Source organism: Clarias gariepinus, chromosome 19 (genome assembly GCF_024256425.1).
Source record: "Clarias gariepinus isolate MV-2021 ecotype Netherlands chromosome 19, CGAR_prim_01v2, whole genome shotgun sequence".
Lineage (NCBI taxonomy): Eukaryota > Metazoa > Chordata > Actinopteri > Siluriformes > Clariidae > Clarias > Clarias gariepinus.
In genome coordinates this window covers 19,038,380-19,057,575 of record NC_071118.1, presented here as the reverse complement: position 1 = coordinate 19,057,575, position 19,196 = coordinate 19,038,380, and the positions used below count along the sequence as shown (strand labels likewise).

The 19,196-nt window shown below is 37.8% G+C and overlaps 1 protein-coding gene across 16 annotated transcripts in view; it reads left to right on the top strand.

Moving 5' to 3' along the window:
• LOC128508094 (formin-binding protein 1) overlaps positions 1 to 19,196 on the top strand; it is a 92,679-nt gene that overhangs the window by 43,062 nt on the left and 30,421 nt on the right. For all 16 annotated transcript variants that reach the window (XM_053479336.1, XM_053479339.1, XM_053479338.1 and 13 more), the window contains exons 2-7: positions 3,199 to 3,314; positions 4,525 to 4,581; positions 4,777 to 4,924; positions 9,522 to 9,584; positions 13,229 to 13,333; positions 18,532 to 18,660. In XM_053479336.1, the coding sequence (XP_053335311.1) occupies positions 3,199 to 3,314; positions 4,525 to 4,581; positions 4,777 to 4,924; positions 9,522 to 9,584; positions 13,229 to 13,333; positions 18,532 to 18,660 (618 nt within the window). The remainder of the gene's footprint in view (positions 1 to 3,198; positions 3,315 to 4,524; positions 4,582 to 4,776; positions 4,925 to 9,521; positions 9,585 to 13,228; positions 13,334 to 18,531; positions 18,661 to 19,196) is intronic.

Here is a 19,196-nt window from a genome sequence, read left to right as displayed (position 1 = left end):
CTATATGCAGTTGTCCTTTACATTCGGATAAAATCAAGAATGAGAATTCAATGTCATTGTCAGATTTGTTAGAGTTAAAAATGAATAGAAACCCGTTGTAAAAAAAAAAAACTGTCAGGCTACAATAAACACTAAGTCGTAAGTTTGTGTTATATTCAGTTTAATGGTAGATGGCGAAGTCCTTTCACATACTGTTTATTACCGTGTCTCAGTTTTAGAATTAGCACAAAATAAATGACTTAAAAACTTGTTTGTATTGGTTTCCCCCTAACTGGGCGTGTAAGTTACTTTTCATTGGTTATGACTAAAACGAATCAACTTTTTCAGTTATTTAATGTGAGCAAAAATGAAAAGTCTTTTGTAGAAGTTATTATAAAAGTAACCCGTGTATAACATCCAGTGTATAGAACACACAGAATTTCTGCAGTGCTACAATCCTGTAGTTTGCACCTTGCAGGTCACTTCATCACAGTGTGTCTACTCTGCCTCAGATATTCCTGGACCGGTTGTTTCTTTTCCACTCCCAAGTCTCAGTGCTGTGTTCTGTCTTCTGAAATTAACCACGAGACAGATAAGACCCCAGGGTTAGGATTCAGGCTGACTAAACATTCCACACCAAAAGCTTTTATTTTGTTTGCTCAAAAGCAACGCACAAGTCCCAGTCCCACAGCTCGGACTATTGTGGCAAAGTTGAGTTTAGATCATGTTACCTGATATCATATTTGAAGGCAGCAGATAGAGTAGGTGTCAGTCTATAAATTATATTTAGAGTATCTGATTTGGCCCAAGACATTTTACTGACATTTTACATCAGTATTAGATACTTTACGCCTGTAACTACAGTAATGTGCTCTGTGGATGTGTGTGCTGCATCATGTGTTCAAGTCTCAGTGATGCCAAGAGAGTATGGCGTCTTTTATTCTTTCATTATTGCTTAGGCTTTTAAATATGACTCTTAGAAATGGTGCCATTTGTTTTTTTCACTTGTTAGCCCTCCTTGCTGTCAGTCCCGTTTATTTCACTTCGACTTCTTCTGCCCTGTTCTTTCAAAAGAATGTAAACTAAATTTGAATCGTAAGATGATCCTTACTGTAAGGCTATCCTTTTTTCCTTTCTTTCTCTCTCTCTCTCTCTCTCTCTCTCTCTCTCTCTCTCTCTCTCTCTCTCTCACACACACACACACACACACACACACACACACACACACACACACACACTCTCTATCTCTCTCTTACTTACTCTCTTTCAGTGTCATTTACACTTCTACTGCAAAACAGCTCTATGATTTTTATTTTTTATTTTTTTAACAAACTGACTCTTGAGAAGGGAATGTGTTTACGGGCTTTGAATGTTTAAAGACTGTTTTGTTATTTTAAAAAAATACAGTATGACTAATATCTGATTCATCTTTAAACCTTGAGACCTGGCATCATAAATATCACTGACATTTCAAACACACTGGTGAATAAACGGGGGTTTCCTGTAAACAACAGACACTCTAGCTGTGAATGCCAGACTTCTGTTGCTGGAGAGTTTGGTACTTTCAGTTACCTGTCAGGTTTGGGCTGATACATGTTATTTTTGGTTTTTGTTTCTGTTGCGTATTTTAAAATTTGCTTATGGGAGTAATCGTTTACATACATAAACATGTTCAGAAATGTTTTGAACGAAGAATTTTACTAAAAATGTTCAATTTTGATGTTACCATATATAGTACAGGACTTAATTTTTTTTTCATAAAATTGTATAGGATACTACTTATTAAAAATTTTTCTAAACCATATTGAGGATTTTGGAAAGTTACATTTGTATAAATGATGTTTGTGCACGCAGGAGAGAGCTGGCAGCAAAGGCTGGCCTTTATAGAGTAAAAACAGAACTTATAGGGAAAACAGCTAGAAATAAATTTTATAGAAGACTGACAGGTGTTACAATTTGATAAAACATAAGGAAGCGCATACCATAATAACCACGATCCCTTAAAAACCGTTAACATTAAAACTACCCAAGTTTTAGGTTCTATTTGTGCCCCAAGGGGCAGCTCTGGCTTTGCACGACGCCCAAGGGGGTGCTGTGATGTTTGGCACCAGGACGTTATCGCCGCATCCTTCGGGTGCTGTGGGTTAGAGTGAGGCCTCTGTGGATCGGAATTGTTCGTCTGGTGCATCTGATTGGCGCTCGGTCAGAATGAGATCTGGGGAATATGGAGGCCCGGTCAACAACCTTGTACTCTTTGCCTGCTATGGACCATACACAGGAGGCTGTGGTGCACTGTGTGCTCTGATACCCTTCTATCGTGGTCAGCATCGACCTTTTTTTGGGGGTTTATGTTGGCTTTCTTGTGGGATCATATTAACGTTATGTGGTGTAATTCTATGGCTGATGTGTGTATCATTATGGCTTACACTGCACTTGAATTTACCATTGTTTCGCTATCACTTGGGATTATTAAAAATAAGGTTAATTTTGGTGGAACTAAGGGCGTATATAATTGAGCTACACTATGAGATTTGGTACAGTTGTTATAATTTGGCCTGTTTTTTATCAGAATGGGCGGGTGTTAGAAATCCCTAGGTGGTATTGTTTTAGTGTGATCAAGAAACTTTGGCCATGTGGCACTTGTGCATGTGTAAAAAACAGTATACTGAGATAGTAAATCTGTATTTCACGCTACTTACTCTATAGAACAGTTTCTTTTTGGAGCACGGCCTAAAGCATATGATCGGAGCCCCATTGGGACAACTGGGATCGTGTTCATTTAAAAAATTACAGATTATTATAAAATTCTACTGCAAGCATTGATTTGTGGAAATCAGCAAAACTATCTGCTAATAGAGTTAGAGGGCAAAAAAAAAAATCTTTCATGTTTTTAATTCAATATTTTATAAAAAAAACAAAAAAACAATTAAAAGATGCTTTCAATTTTCTACTGTATGTGGCCGTGTGAAGGGCCAAGTTGTATTATTTTGCAACTCTAAAGATTCTGAAGCTCGTGGCCAGATAAATATGCAAGACCTGACAAACACTTTATAGTGTACTGTAGGTGAAGTATCTGTGGCTGAGACTGCAATGACACCTAGCTCATTATGAACTGGGGAAAGTTTCATTTGACCTTTATTACCCACTTAAATGGTTACTTATTTAAAGGCTGATTATTCATTTTTTAACCATTTTCTCTCTTTGTCTTTCCCTCTCTAGGATCAATTTGATAACTTGGAGAAGCACACTCAGTGGGGTATAGATTTTGTGGAGCGCTACACCAAATTTGTCAAAGAGCGATCGGAGATCGAGCTCAACTATGCAAAGCAGATCAGGTGAGTTCGGACCTTTTAGCAGTGTGTTTGTGATGAGAAGTTTGGATAATTTTAGTGACTCGGTTGTTTGAAATCTTGTTCATCAAAATGAGTTTTTTTAGTCATTTAGTTCATTTTGTTCTTATGATCAGAAATTAAATAAAATGTTACATTTTTAATAACCAGACTGCTAACACGTCTACATACACAACTCTTGGCTATAGTTTCAGTAATGAAAATATTACAATGCAGCTAAGGACATATTTTGATAAACAGAATAAGCAGCTCACCTCTCATATCTTCTGGTCCGAATCGTTCGTTCTTTTGTCACGTGACTCTCATAGACGCTATGCAGTGCATTACATGGGAAACAGAATTGAGTGGTTCTTCTCATGAGTCTTCTAGTCAGAGTCGTTCGTAATTACCTTCATTTAATTTTATTTTATTTTATTTTAATGTCTGTTGTTAGTCATATGACCTTTATATAAAGACAGGTTATCTCTTTCTATCTCTTTTAGAGCATTGTTAAGATAAATGTCAAAAAAACTAAGGATAATGTTAATGCGTTAATGCGCCAGTCTGGAGGATACAAGTGTTGCCATGGTGATAAGATTAGGACTGTCCATGAATGATCATTCACTTAGCTTCACACACACACACACACACACACACACACACACACACACACACACACACACACACACACACACATACACACTTGCTTTGAGTCCTCTTTAAAGCCAGCAAGAGCTGTCAGTTTGAAACTCCTTTAATCCCCTACAGACAGAGAGACATTTCATGGCTTAACTGTACATATGCACACACACACACACACACACACACACACACACACACACACACACACACACACACACACACACACACGCATACTAATCAGATCCAAATGTTGTTTTAATACAAATCTACACATCCATCCAAATGGAGTGTTTAACCCACATGAGGAGTGGCTTGTGGGATGATAGGATTATAGAAGTCTTATGTGTGTGTGTGTGTGTGTTTGTGTGTATCTGTTATTGTGTCTGAAAATGGACGTTTTCACATATTTTAGCACATTTCATATAAATTTGTTGCAGCCCTGACCAATTAAAAAAAAAATTTGGATTGACCATTCACACTGTAAACTATTATCTATTATTTATTAATTGATAAATTATTATGATTTTAATTCTTTGCTAATGAAGTATATGCATGTACCATCATGTCTCTTTAGAAATTTGTCTAAGAAGTATCAACCCAAGAAGAACTCCAGAGAAGAAGAAGAGGCCAAGTAAGTGCAACTAAACCCTAGAGCCCTAAATATTTTGGAAATAAACAGGAAATGAATAAATAATTGTGGTCAGTTTTGCAGTAACTGATAGAGGGTGGTATATCAAGATGGTGATAGCTGTAGTTTCAGTGTCACTGAGGCATATCGAGTGCATTTAATGTGTGTGTCAACTGGTGATGCCATTTCCTGTGTTAGATACACGTGGTGCCGTGCGTTCCTGGCATCTCTGAATGAGCTGAATGACTACGCCGGCCAGCACGAGCTCGTCGCCGAGAACATGACATCACAGATCATCACTGAGCTCACGCGATACACACAGGACCTCAAAGCAGAAAGAAAATCTGTAAGTAATGTCACACCAACACACACAAACCATCCAACCAACCCGCTTCAAATTGTTAACTTGTACCTTAGATTCATCCATTCATCTCTCCATGCATCCATCCATCCATCTATTGACCTCACTGATCTCCCCAATCAGTCACTTTATATTTATCCAGCTTTCCATCCATCCATCATTCAATCTATTCAACTGTATAACACACTTATAACGTCCATCCATCCATCATTCATCCTCACACACAAAGCATCTATTCATCATTTATTCTTTTACCAAACTCTCCCACCCGTCCATCTATCCACCCATTCATCTATCCATAACACACAAACCATCCATCCATTAAACACTTATCCCCTCTTATTGTGACCTTCCTTTGTGCTCTACAGGAGATTATTTAAATAATTGTTTGATCTTGTGATAAACAATTAGACTTCCAACTGCACATCCATCCATCAAGCTATCATTTATCAGTCTCACCCACCTACCTCTTCATTTATCCATCTACTAATTTACCAAGGTCACCCATCCATCCATCCACCCATTCATCCATCCATCCACCCATCCATCCATCCATCCATCCATCCATCCATCCATCGGTTTGTCTATCAATACATTAAACCCAGTTACCCGTCTATTATTCACATTAATTATTCATATCTCTTAAGTATTTTTTCGTCCATGTATGTATCTATATCCTTATTCATTCACCAAACCCATTTATCCATCCTCCACCCATCCAACCATCCATCTGTCCCATACAACTATTCCATCATCCACCTATTCATCCATCCTCCAAAATGTCCATTTATCAGTACAATGCCTCATTTATCTGGTTATCCACTGAACCCCTGACACATCTGTTTATTACCGTCATTCACTGGTGCATCCACTATTTATTGATCTATCTATTGCATTCAATCTATTTAAAATGGATCATTTTGATTATTTTTCCTCATCTATCTGTTAAATCTGTCTGGCTCTGTGCGTGTGTGTGTGTCTGTTTGTGTGTGTGTGTGTGTGTGTGTGTGTGTGTGTGTGTGTGTGTGTGTGTGTGTGCTGACTATGATTTTTAAAAGTGTGAAATACTGTATGTGTGTGAACAGGTGTGTGCATTTTTTTTCTCTCTCCCTGTTGCATACACACACACACACACACACACACTGTTATTGTATTAATCACACCTTTTCCAGACATGAGTTTCTAATGGCTGATCCAGGCATTATGGAAAGAAAAGTACACCCGCATTACATAAATGCTGCCAGATTAGGCCAGCACTGACAAACAACTATGCGTGTGTGTGTGTGTGTGTCTGTGTGTCTGTGTGTCTTCACAAGATTTTCCACATGCTCATCTGCGTGCCTTTTGTTCAGCTGGAGAGTTATGATATCCCTAAAGAGGCAGGAGAAAAGAAAGTACACCCTCTACCAGTTTTGTGATTAAATTAATTTGGAGCTAATTACCAGTTATGCAGTCGTTATGAACTTCTATAAATAAAAATATAAGCACGAAAGATTACAATATGCGGTAATATTTTGCCTACAGTTAACCAAAATTCATAAACCATCTGGGGAAAAAATATGAGACGTCCAAGTCAGACCAGGATGAGCCTCTTAGATGCAGTAAAACATCTGAATTTGAAACACTTGAAGCATTTTAACTAAGGCCATACAGTCATGAATGACCATCTTGGAGCCCAGTGCAGTCGTTTCTGTAACCGTTCAGCCAGTTAAACACCTGATCCTTGAGATTGATGGATAACTTGTCACCTACCTGCGGAAGCGATGTGGGAACCGCACGCACTTACACATTACAGGAACTCGGCTGGGAGTTATTTCCACATCCCCTGTACAATCTGAACAACCACAACAGTTCTGAAACAAAATTCTCACATTCTCTTGAATGATGAGACCAAAGTGACTTGTACACAGTAAAAACATCAAACATTTAGCACCTTGTTTAGTGATCACCACAAACATCTCTGTACCATCTGTTCAGCAGGGTATTGGAGAGGTGATGACTTGCCCTGGGGAAGTTACAGTCATTTACAGTAGCTGGCCACTTTATACCAGAATAGACTTGAAGCAAATGTGAGGCCATCTGTCCAGCAGGTTAAGCTGGCTCGAAATTGGGTCATGCAACAGGACAATAATCCGATGCTCACCAGGAACCTGACATCTGATTGAAAAAAAATGAAGGTGTTGGAATGACCAAGTCTCAGTCCAGACCACAACACCATCGTGATGCTGTGGTGGGAACTTCTGAGAGCTGTGCTTAAAGAAATGGCCTAGAATATCAATGAACTGAAGCCAAGTCGTATCTGGTATTAGTCTCTGATATAGTACTAATGCTTAAAATGTGTGTTTTTTGTGGGTTTCTTTTTTTCTGGTTCCTGGTTTCTCAGTCTTTGGGAGAAGCGAGAAACCTGGCGGTAGTGCAGGTTAACTTAGAAAGGAAGTTCTATCGTAATTAATTGAGAATTGTTTCTTTTGTGTGAGTGGTTTAGTTCTCTTTGGCCTTATGTTAAGCATGCTGTAACTAACATGAATGTGGATGTGCATACAGTACACACACACACACACACACACACACACACACACACACACACACACAGACTGCCTTAGGGGTCTAAGAGTCTAAAGACTTTTCAAAAGGTACATGTTTTCTCGCATTCAAATCAATTAAGTACAGTAGTTTCTCTGTGTGTATGTGTGTGTGTGTGAGAGAGAAGGACCATAGGAGTCCAAGGCAAATAAAAATTTCTTATACAAAAGGCTTACCCCTTGATAAATAACAGATTTTGGTGATTTTTTTAATTTAATTGTCTCTCTTGGAAATGGAAAAAATGCACAATATTTTTGGCAAACATTGATGCATAGTTACTTCTCATGCCATCAACTGAACATAAATAAAAACATTATTATGGCACTGTGCAAAAGTCAGCAGAAGAAAACCTTACCTGCATCCCCATCATAAAATCAGAAGTACTGTATGCAACAGAACATCTACAGAAGCCTGATGCGTTTTGTGGACTGATGAAGTTAAAATAGAACTCTTTGGCCACAATCAACAAGGGCATGTTTGGGGAAAGAAAGGAGCAGCATGGGGATGGATCATGCATTGGGGTTGTGTTGCAGCCAGTGGCACAGAAAACATTGCACAGGTGGAGGGAAGAATGGATTCCACTTAATACCAGCAAATTCTGGAAGCAAACATCACATCATCTGTAAAAAAGTTAAAGCTGAAAAAAAAGGACGGCTTCCACGACAGGACAATGATCCTAAACATATCTCGACATCCACTATGGAATACCTCTCGAGAAACGCAAGCTGAAGGTTTGGAATGGCCATCACAGTGCCCTGATTTAAACATCATTGAAAATTTGTGGGTAGATTTTAAAAGAGCTGTGCATGCAAGACGACCTAACAATATTACAGAACTAGAAGCCTTTTGCAAGGAGGAACGGGTAAAAATTCCAAGTACAAGAATTGAAACGTTTATCTGGCTATAAAAAGCGTTTGCAAGCTGTGATATCTGCCAGACGAGGTGTTACTAAGTACTGATTATGTAGGGTACCCAAACTTTTGCACAGTGCAACAATAATGTTGTTATTTTTTATCTTTGTTCAATTTATGACATAAAAAGTAACTATGCATCAATGTTTGCTGAAAATATTGTGCATTTTTTCCATTTTCAAGAGAGACTGTGTTACAATTCTTTTTAATTTACAAAAATCACCAAAATCTGTTATTTATCAAGGGGTGCCTAAACTTTTGCATTAAGACTGTATATAAATAAAAATAAATTAAATAAATTAAATTATAAATTAATAATTTCAGTAGTGCTTGGATACCATAAAGAGATCCGCTCATGGCTCCGCTATCCTGAGAAAGCTTTCTACCTTAATCATTTCCAAGCACTAGTGAAACACTGGGATAAGCACATAAGTGTAGTTTTCACTCACATAACTGTGTTATTCTGCACAATTAAAAAGTTTGACTTGATTATCCTCGTACATGGATATATTTATAAAATATAATATTTAGCTTGCACATGCCACATTTACTAGTGCAATTAATTTATTCTATACATTTAAAACAGTTCAAATAGCATAAAGCAAGAATGAAGAGAGTACACTGCGGGCACAAGACACAGTTTTGCTACTTGCCTACATGATTATTTCTAGTTCATCTGCCAAAAAAACAGCAGACAGAGATACAGACAGATAAATAAATTAATAGCATGAGCTGTATCAAGTGCTATTTGACAGGCAGTAAATATAGGTGATGCTTGAAACTTGTGAGTGTGTGGGTAAGAGAGAGAGAGAGAGAGAGAGAGCAGCAAGTGTTGAGTGTTGGCCAACTCGAAACTTTACATGGAGTTCTTAACCCAAGTGTCAGGCCTTTAGATAAACTCCAGAGTTTCGGCATAAATGGCAAACAACAGTGTGATGCTTGGTAACACAAAGTAAACTGAATGATGCACATGTGCACACACACACACACACACACACACACACACACACACACACACACACACACACACACACACACACACAGATGCACTAACTATCTCTCTCTCTCTCTCTCTCTCTCTCTCTCAGCATTTCCATGAGGGACGGAAAGCTCAACAGCACATTGAGAACAGCTGGAAACAACTGGAACAGGTGAATTTTTTATTCAAATCATAACTTTATCCACTGAACAAATGACATGTAAATTCCATTACAGAATATCTGAGCAGAATATTGGCACTGGATAAGGGTATCAATGACTAATGTGCATAATCAAGGTGATGTGGCACAAGGTGAAGTGTTCACGCAACGTACTGAATCATCATCATTCATAGTAGTTACTAAATCATATAAGATAAATTAGGTAATTAATAAGTTGGGAAATTGCTTTATACACAGAAATTGGTGTAAATTCTAATGTAGTTTGATTATATATAAAATTTGGTTTTGTAGCAGAGGGCCAGTCTTAGACTCATCTGGAACCTGTGTGTGTGTGTTTGGACAGCAAATAACAAATATGTGTTTATATCATTGTGTGTGCGCACATGCATTATGTGGGTGGAGGATGGAATGATTGTGGAATCTTGAAACAAACACTGATTGTCCCCCTTTGAATAAACAAGTAGAAGGAAAAAAAATAAGAAGAAGGGAGGAATAAAAAGAAAGAGTTGAAAAAATAGGCTATAAACACATAAGCAACTTTAAATTGACTTGATGTGTCTAGATAGGGTGTGTAAGTGTAAGTTGTTTAGGGTTTTATAGGTGAAATGTTCAGGAAGAGATAGCATTGATGATACTGATACGTTAATAAGATGAATATGCATCATGAGAATATACACAGATATTGTCTGTACATTGTTTGTATACCACTGATCCACTCTGGTACTCACATAAAGAGGTATTTGAGAAGGTGTTAATATCTATTTTTATTAGTAGGTATGTCTTGATACTGATATCAGCATTATGTCAGATACTACATTTAAATACTTGTACTGATACTACTGATATTGCATTGATACGACTTTACAGCAAGGTAGCAAGGTATCTTAATGGTCAGTGGAATGTTTCCAACTATTCCACTGAATTAATTTTATTTTATTACATAAAATTGTCAGTAGCGGCAGTAGAATCAGATACGCTTTTAGACCATAGGTTTTAGTGATGAAGGATTACTAGGCAACTAGTTGGATTAGCGGTTCTTTTGCATCTCCAAACTATTCATGTTCTCCCTGGGCTTGATGGATTCTCTCTGGGAACCGGGTTTCCGGGTTTCCTCCCACAGTCCAAGACGTGCAGTGTAGGCTGATTGGTATTTCCAAATTTTCCTTGATGTCTGATTGATTTGTACGAGTATGTGAGTGTGTGGGCTTCTGGCACCCCAATCAGCATGTACTCTGAGTGCCTTGGGATAGGCTCCAGGCCCCCACACAGCTTAGAGATGAGAATAAGGTTAATAGGGGCATTTTAAAATAAAATTATTAATAAGGTAGATTTGTGCCACAACTAAGGAGACAACAGAAGGTCAGGTCTTAAAGCCAACATTTAGTGCAAAAATGGGGCTGCTACAGTGGGCTAAATAGGGCTGTGTGCATGAAATATAACCAAATAGAGTTAGTCGCTCAAAATCGGATCATAATAATTAACACTAATTACATTCTATTGGCCAGAAAATTGCCTCCTCTCCATTCGTGGCCTCTTGTTGTTCTCCAGTACCATGACGACTGCTCATAGTCAACAACATGTTGCAACATTATTGCTAAAATCACATGAAGAAAATTAAAAATATATATATATTTAATGGAAGAAAACATGATATTTTAGGCCATGTCCACACGTAGCCCGGTCTTTAAAAAAATGATTTTTCTACTTCGTTTTAAACAAACATTTTTTTTTATATAATCCTGTGCACACAACCTATACGTTAAAAATATCTTTGACACATGAAATCATAAAATGCCCTCTTAAGTGCTGTCAGGAGCATCCCTAATCAACAGGGGGCCAATCAGAACCCCAGACAAAACATCACTACACGGGTCTCGCCCAAAACCACCGTCTCTGTCTGTGGGGTCTGTGTCTTCAGAGTTTTGTTTGTAGCAGCAGTGAGCTTCGTAGTACATTCAGGCACCTCTGTTCATTAATGTAATGTGTGAGTAACTGCGCGTGTATTTACACGCATGTAAAAGCAAGCATGTAAGCAATGTTAACACAGTTTACGTAAGTTCGCCATTGCCCAAAATATCCTCAAAACAAGGAGACTACAACACAGACAATGACATAGCACACAAGGTGACGTTACAAGCCAAAATCTCTGTTTCTCCAGTCCGCACAACACCACTGAAAACTGAGTTTTCCAAACGCTCAGTTTTCAATGACCAAAACTGTTTGCATGTGGATGAAAGGCCAAAACGCAGAGAAAAATCTCCATTATTAATACCCAGCTACGTGTGGACATGGCCTTAAACTAAATCTTCATGCATATGAATGCCATCCATTTGTCACCACTGTCAGTGTCTGAAAGCCAAAGACAAATATTTTAGAAAATAAAATATTATTTTAGTTCATTTCTGTGATTAGTGACGTCACACAAGCGTATGCACGTGCAAATAGGTGCATTTCAACTAGCGTTACAAGTAGCTCTTCCAAGCTATGACCTTGTTTTTGTTTTTTCAAATGAAATGAGTTATTATATTTCACTCTCACTTTTATTATAGCTGTCAAAAATACAGCTTTGAAAATGGCTGGGGAGCAAGCGAGACACTGAAAGACCAAGAGATGCACTACTAAGATGGCACTCAAAACTTAACCTTACTTTTTCTTGCTGCCATTAAACTTAGAAAGGAGAAAACACAAGCTGAGTTGTTATGAATTGCCTGTTTTTTTTGCTCAAAACCAGAAAGATGGTTCAGTCCCTCATCAACAATGTCAATCTTGACCTGTCTTTGACATGAGGGGGAGTGGGGAAGGGCTCTGGGCAGGGAGCGTCCAGCTCTGCCATAAAGCCGTCCTTGTCTATCCCGCTTATTTCTGTATACCGGGTTGCGGGGGGTCTGGAGCCTATCCCAGGAAACTGGGCTAAGCAGGGGTACACTCTGGACAGGGTGCCAGTCTATCGCAGGGCACACACTCATTCACACATTGCTCATTGAGCAATTTGGGAACGGCAGTTAGCCTAATCTGCATGTCTTTGGACTGTGAGAAAAAAACTGAGTCCCCAGAGGAAACCAACCAAGCACGGGGAGAACATACAAACTCCATGCACACAGAGGCGGGAATCAAACCTGGCCAGGAATCGAACCTGGACCCTGGAGGTGCAAGGTGACAGTACTAACCATTAAGGTACCTTGCTACCTTGCTGTAAAGTCGTATCAATGCAATATCAGTAGTATCAGTACAAGTATTTAAATGAAGTATCTGACCAATACATGATGCTGATATCAGTATCAAGACATACCTACTGCAAACTCATGTATACACACAGAAGTTACCTAAGCTTAATGACCCCAGAGCTGTGAAGAGGCAAAATTACCTGATTTATAATCATCCAATAGTTTGTTTAAGTCACACATTGTGTGTTATGAGAGACACTGAGATTCAGCGTATAGAGTTGCAGTATAATAGCTGCAGTGTCTTTTTAGATGCAAAAATGTATGTTGGTGGAGTAAAGTGAATTTCTGCCTTGTTTCCAGATTCCCATTATTCCTGTTACTGAATATTGTGTTGAATATAGTTTTTGATTTAGCAATACTTTGTGGAAATATATATGATATTGTGTGTGTGTATGTGTGTGCGTGTTGCAGTGTAAGCGGAATTTTGAGCGAGCTTGTAAAGAGGCAGATCGAGCACAGCAATATTTTGAGAAAATGGATGCTGACATCAACGTGACAAAAGCAGATGTTGAGAAGGTAGGAGTGTCCTTTTGTCTTCCTTTTTTTGTTTTCTAAGCTGTTTTTCAATACCTGGATCTGATTAACATAATAAGATCTAGGCAGGATTTGTATGCACACACACATACACACCAACGGAAACACTACTTAGTCGGGAAATTTCTTTATCACGTGACAAAGCGCATGCGGACTACGCGTATGCCAGGACCTTGCTCGTTAATCAAATTACAATTTATTTTACAATTTTGCAAAACGCTCACAGGCCAAGGAACTCGCAATCCAAGCTCCCACTGTACTTAAAACTACTAATTGTATGTACATATATTTGTTTGTTTGTGTGATATTAGACAGTTAACAGTTCTTAGGGTGTTCAGTCTTAGGGATAAGTGATAAAATTGTGTGAGAAGTAGCCAGACATTCGAATAAACCTGAAAAGGGTACAGAAAGAATCTTAATTGTGATCATGCTAATCATGCAACCACTAATAATTTAACAACATGCTGTAATTTAACACATACTGTACTTTGGTAGCTAGTGTATAAAAGTAGACTCATATTTATCACCAAAATCAGTAGAAACCATGATGCTGAGGCCGAACTAAAGCTGAGTCCTGTACAAACACCGTGCACTTTGATTTAAATTTTGTGCTTGGTGTTAGCACAGTTTAATATACCAGTGACACTGTAATTAGTGTTTTGGCTATCCTTTTAACCAGGGGTATTAAACAAACAAACAAAAAATCCTATGCTGCTCACACCATCATCACCCATCCTACACATCTGGGCTTTGTAGCCATGGCAGTTAACAGTTAGTAAGGCCGTAGGTGGCAGTGCTGGAACATTGAGACAGAGTTTGACTATGTGTCCTGAGTGTGCCCGTGTGTCTCTTGGATGTGTGAAGACTGAGCAAGCTACCTACTTTTATCTCATTAAGTTTTTTAATAAGCCTTTTTAAATCAGGCATTGTTCTTTTCCTCCCTTTCCCTTTGTCTTTGTCTCCATGTGTGTTTGAAACAGATGTGAGTGTGTAGGCTCAGTATCATTTCCAGATGTGACCATATTGTTGTGATCCACTTGAAGAGAGAGAAAATTCCTGGAGTTTTAGAGCAGAATCCTGATCGCACACTCTTTCAGTGAGAATGTTCATGCAAAGTGTAGAGAGTCTTGTGGTTCCTCTGCTAAACTTATTGATTAGCTGGAATGGCTGTAAGTGTTGGAGAAGCTACTTTGCAATTGTACTTTGTCAAGCTACAGCTACCCTTTTAATAAAATAGCTAGGTAAGCCACAAAAGTAGACAATACCATTAAGTCCTTTGTCCTCCTGTTACTGAAAAAAGTTATTTAAAAAAAAAAACCCTAGCTAGCTAATGAATGTTACCAAACATACTGAAATCTGTACATCATTGATATTATTAGATCATTGCCTATATACAGTGCATCTTAAAATATATTTTTTTTGTTACTGAATTTAAAAAGTGAAACTCATATTCAAGATTCATTACAAATAAATTTAAATATTTTAAGCCTTTTTTGTTTTAATTTTGATAAAAGACTGCTGACTTATCGCATGTTCTTGGACAGTTGACTGGAAGGGAATTGTGGTTGGAAAAGGTATACAAGCAACAGGTATGACTGATGATTTTCCCACACCACCCCACTACTCTACCCCTTCCACCGGCTTCCTGTAGCTTCCTGCATTAAATTCAAAACACTGATGCTTGCCTACAAAGATAAAAACGGCCCAGCAGCCAGTTACCTCAAAGCCCCCATCATACCCCGCACTGTGCCACCCTCCCTTCTATCCTCCAACACAGATGGACAGGTTGCACCATCCTTTAGTGGTGGATTGAACTTCCCCTAGATATCCGTATACCAAAGTCACTGGCATTCTTTAAGCGACAACCAAAGACCTATCTGTTTCTTAGATATTTGGTTAAATTTCTCATCTCAAAAAAAAAAAAAAAATCCCAACAGTGTTTGACTTAGGGTCCTTATAGTTAGTAACCTAGTAACCAGTGTAATCACCTCGATATTGCTTTAAAGTCGTTCTGGATTAGAGCGTCTGCCAAATGCCTAAATTTGAAATGTATGACTGCAGCCTTAAGAAGATTGTCAAGCAAAGCCGATTCAGAGTATTTGGAGAGCATCACGAGGCTGGAATGAGGCTGAAGTCAGTGCATCAAGAGCCAACATGTACAGATGTTTTCAGGAAATGGGCTACATTTGTTGCATCCCTAGGATCAAACCACTCCTGAACTCCATTTTATACTACATTTACATTTACATTTGGGCATTTGGCAGACGCTCTTATCCAGAGCGACTTACATTTTTATCTTATTACACATCTGAGCAGTTGAGGGTTAAGGGCCTTGCTCAAGGGCCCAACAGTGGCAACTTGGTGGTTGTGGGGGATCTTCCGAACCGTAGTCCAATGCCTTAACCACTGAGCTACCCCTGGCCCCTATATAGCTATATAGCTAAGGGAAAAAAAACATTCTCCCACATGAACTAGACCGTTGATCAGCAGGCCAAAGTCCTCTTTTCAGATGAGAGTTAATTTTGTATTTCATTTAAAAATCAAGGTCCCAGAGTCTGGAGGAGGAACGGAGAGGCACAGAATCTGCTTGAAGTTCAGTGTGAAGTTTCCACAGTTGGTGATGTTTTTTTCAGAACTAGAACATTTCTGTATTGTAAATCCTTTCCTGGATTTTTGGTGTAAGCTATTATTATCGACATTAAAACCAAAAAGCCTTGAAATATTTCATTTTGCATGAAATGAATCTAGAATATATAAGAGTTTCACTTCTTTAAATAAATTACATACAAAACCCTTTCCTATAATATTTAAATTTATCGAGATGCACTGTAATAAACCTGCTAGCTTAATGCTATGACTTGGATAGGGTCCTCCAGACATCCTTGTACGGATGATGTTAGCATGACGTCAGGAGTAATGTTTGTCTTTATGTGCATTAAAATGTTTGTGGGTATACAGTTCCTGGTTTCTGTAGGTATACAGGTAGTGGCTTATTTAAATTTTTAGTTTTCAAGGATACAACAACTTTTAATCCTTCTAAGCTAATCCTATGTGTTGTTGTTGTTGTTGTTTGTTTGTTTTAATCATGCCTTGAAGCGATGTTACCTTAAGGTAGGTGCACAGGTGCAGGTGTATATCTGTCTGTATGTTGCTATCAGGGCACCCATACATGCTCATATGCCACACCCTCTGTGAGGTCTGATTCAGTCATAGCCTTGATAATGTCTGTCTGCCCTGCTGCCCCACCAGTCACATGCAAATATAAATATGAGTACAATAGATGTAAACCAAAAATGATATCTCTTTGTTTTAAGGCTGAACATAGATACACAATCTTTATTGCAGCGTCACTAAACGACCACTACCAAAAAACCAACCAACCAACCAAAAAAAAAAGGATTTTTTTCTTAGAAACATATAATTCTGCTCATTATCATTGCATTCTTTATCTATTGTCATATTACACTGTTTGTTCGTTTGTTTGTTTGTTTATCATAGTCTAATATATTATTTCATAGCCGTAAGAAGAAACATTTTTATTGCGGCCTGCGTTAAATCTAGTTCAGTAAAGAGCACAGAACTTTAAGGCTTCCAAGAAGTCACTCAGGATGTGGTTATAGTCTCAGTCTTTTGTTTCCTGCGTAAACCTTTGCATAAAAGTTGCAGAAAGCAGGATTGCCTCTCTTATATATTGCTGAATATTTCATGTGTCATTAAACCAAGACACGGGCCAGTTGCCTTGACGTGGATCCCTGGAGCTTAAATTTAAACAATTGCACCAATTTCAATTTATTTTAAGTCTTCACATGAAGATCGCTCACTAAGAACAAGCTCAACAAGTCCAGTGTCCCTCTAGATCACTTTATCCATTTATAGAATGTGATTTTTTTCCCCCTATTATCTCTTTGGTCATGCTGTTATGCTTGCCATTAGTGTAGCTTTCTGCAGTATATAAGATAAAAAAAATGTTTTTGTGTGTCTGCTGCTAGAAAAGTTATTATACTATTCATGAGAAGCTAGCTATGGACTTGGCATGAGTACATAGTGCACGTATGCAGGGTGCATCTAGTATCTTAGCAGCTATTAATATTACATTTTAATACATGGGCACACATGCAGTTCCGTCGCAGTTAAGACCTGTTCATCTCAGTTACAGTTCTATCATTTTCCGCCGTGTGCTTGGTTAGTTGTAGAACTGGATTTCATTCTCAAGTCTGGATCTGTCTTTTCTAAATGTTGAATCTTAATGTAGACTTAGAAATGCCTGTTGTCCTGACTTATGTGTATGTGTGTTAGGAGAAGAATGACATAAAAAGATTAGACATGCATATTCTGACCATGTTTCACCATAATAAATTAATAATAATAAATAAATGCTCTATATCATCACAATATGTTGATTATTTTTTGGAAAAGCTTATGATGATCAGTCAGTCTTTAGGAGTTTATTCAACTGGATTTCCTGTTATATGTATTAATTAATTAATTAAATTTTAAATTTAAATATTTATTTGCTTATTGTTTACTAGGATACCCATCTTAAATTATTTTCAGTATATGTGATATGTGATATACAGTGGGTATAGAAAAGAATCTCAACCTCTTTAAAATAATTATATTTTGTTCCTTTACAGTCTAAAAGGAAGACAGGCACCCTTTTAGTTTTATCCAGCTGTATTTACATCCAAGTAAAAAATATAACACCAACATGTCAGGAAAAAATAGAAAACAGTAACAAAACAGAAATCAGTCATTTGGAAAAGGATCACTCCTCTCTCCTAAAAATGACTTTAGCTAATCACTTTCTCAACGGCACACAAGCTTTTCATATCTGGACAATATCAACTCTGCTAAAGTTGAGTTAAATTTGATGTTGACTGTTTGGGTGATTCTTTTATTTACACCCCATGTAATAACCATTTTAGATTACAATATTATGGTATTTAAAAATGTTTGTAATTAGAAGGTGACCATTATTCTATAGAGAATTGTTTTAATTATTATTGCTATTAAAACACACAGACAGTATTACTGTAGATGGACATGACCAGTTTTTGGCACAGAATCTCATATGAACGCTTGGGTCATCCTGGGTAACAACATGAAAAGATAAAAATAATATATAAATATTCTTTTCTCTTTGTTTCTCTCTCTCTCTCTCTCTCTCTTTCTCCCTCTAGGCCAGACAACAGGCTCAGTTTCGACACCAGTTGGCAACCGACAGTAAGAATGAATATTCCAACTACCTGCAGAAATTTAACCAGGAACAAACTGAACATTACCACACACTCATCCCTAATATCTTTCAGGTATACACACATCTACACACTGCTTAGCAAACATTTGGAAACACATGTATATACACACATACATAAACGTATATTCATGTGTAAAACTTAGTGCTTTTTATGTGAAAACGAAATAAAACACCATCTGATTGTAGTGGGTATCAGTGTTAGGCAAATACAATCTCAGACAAACAACATATACCTTTTTTTCACCGTGGCATTATTTATTTAACAAAAATTAAGCCAAAAAGGAAAAACACATGTGGGCAATACTACGTAAGTAGCACCGCTTCCCACAGGATTTAAGAGGGTAAGTTGAAGCCAGGTGCTGCGAATCATCACCCCTTGATTCGTTGATCATCAGCAGGTGTGCAGACTTTTATAAAAGCAGAAGTTTTGGCAGATTGCTGGTTTGGAGCATTCACATGTGTGTTAGCACAGCTTCAAGAGGGAAATAAATAAACAATGGTCTTGCTTATAATTGTTAGAACACCTTTTCCAAACAATTTGCAGTTCAACGTTCGACACTGAAAAAGATTATTTGCAAGTGAAAAGCA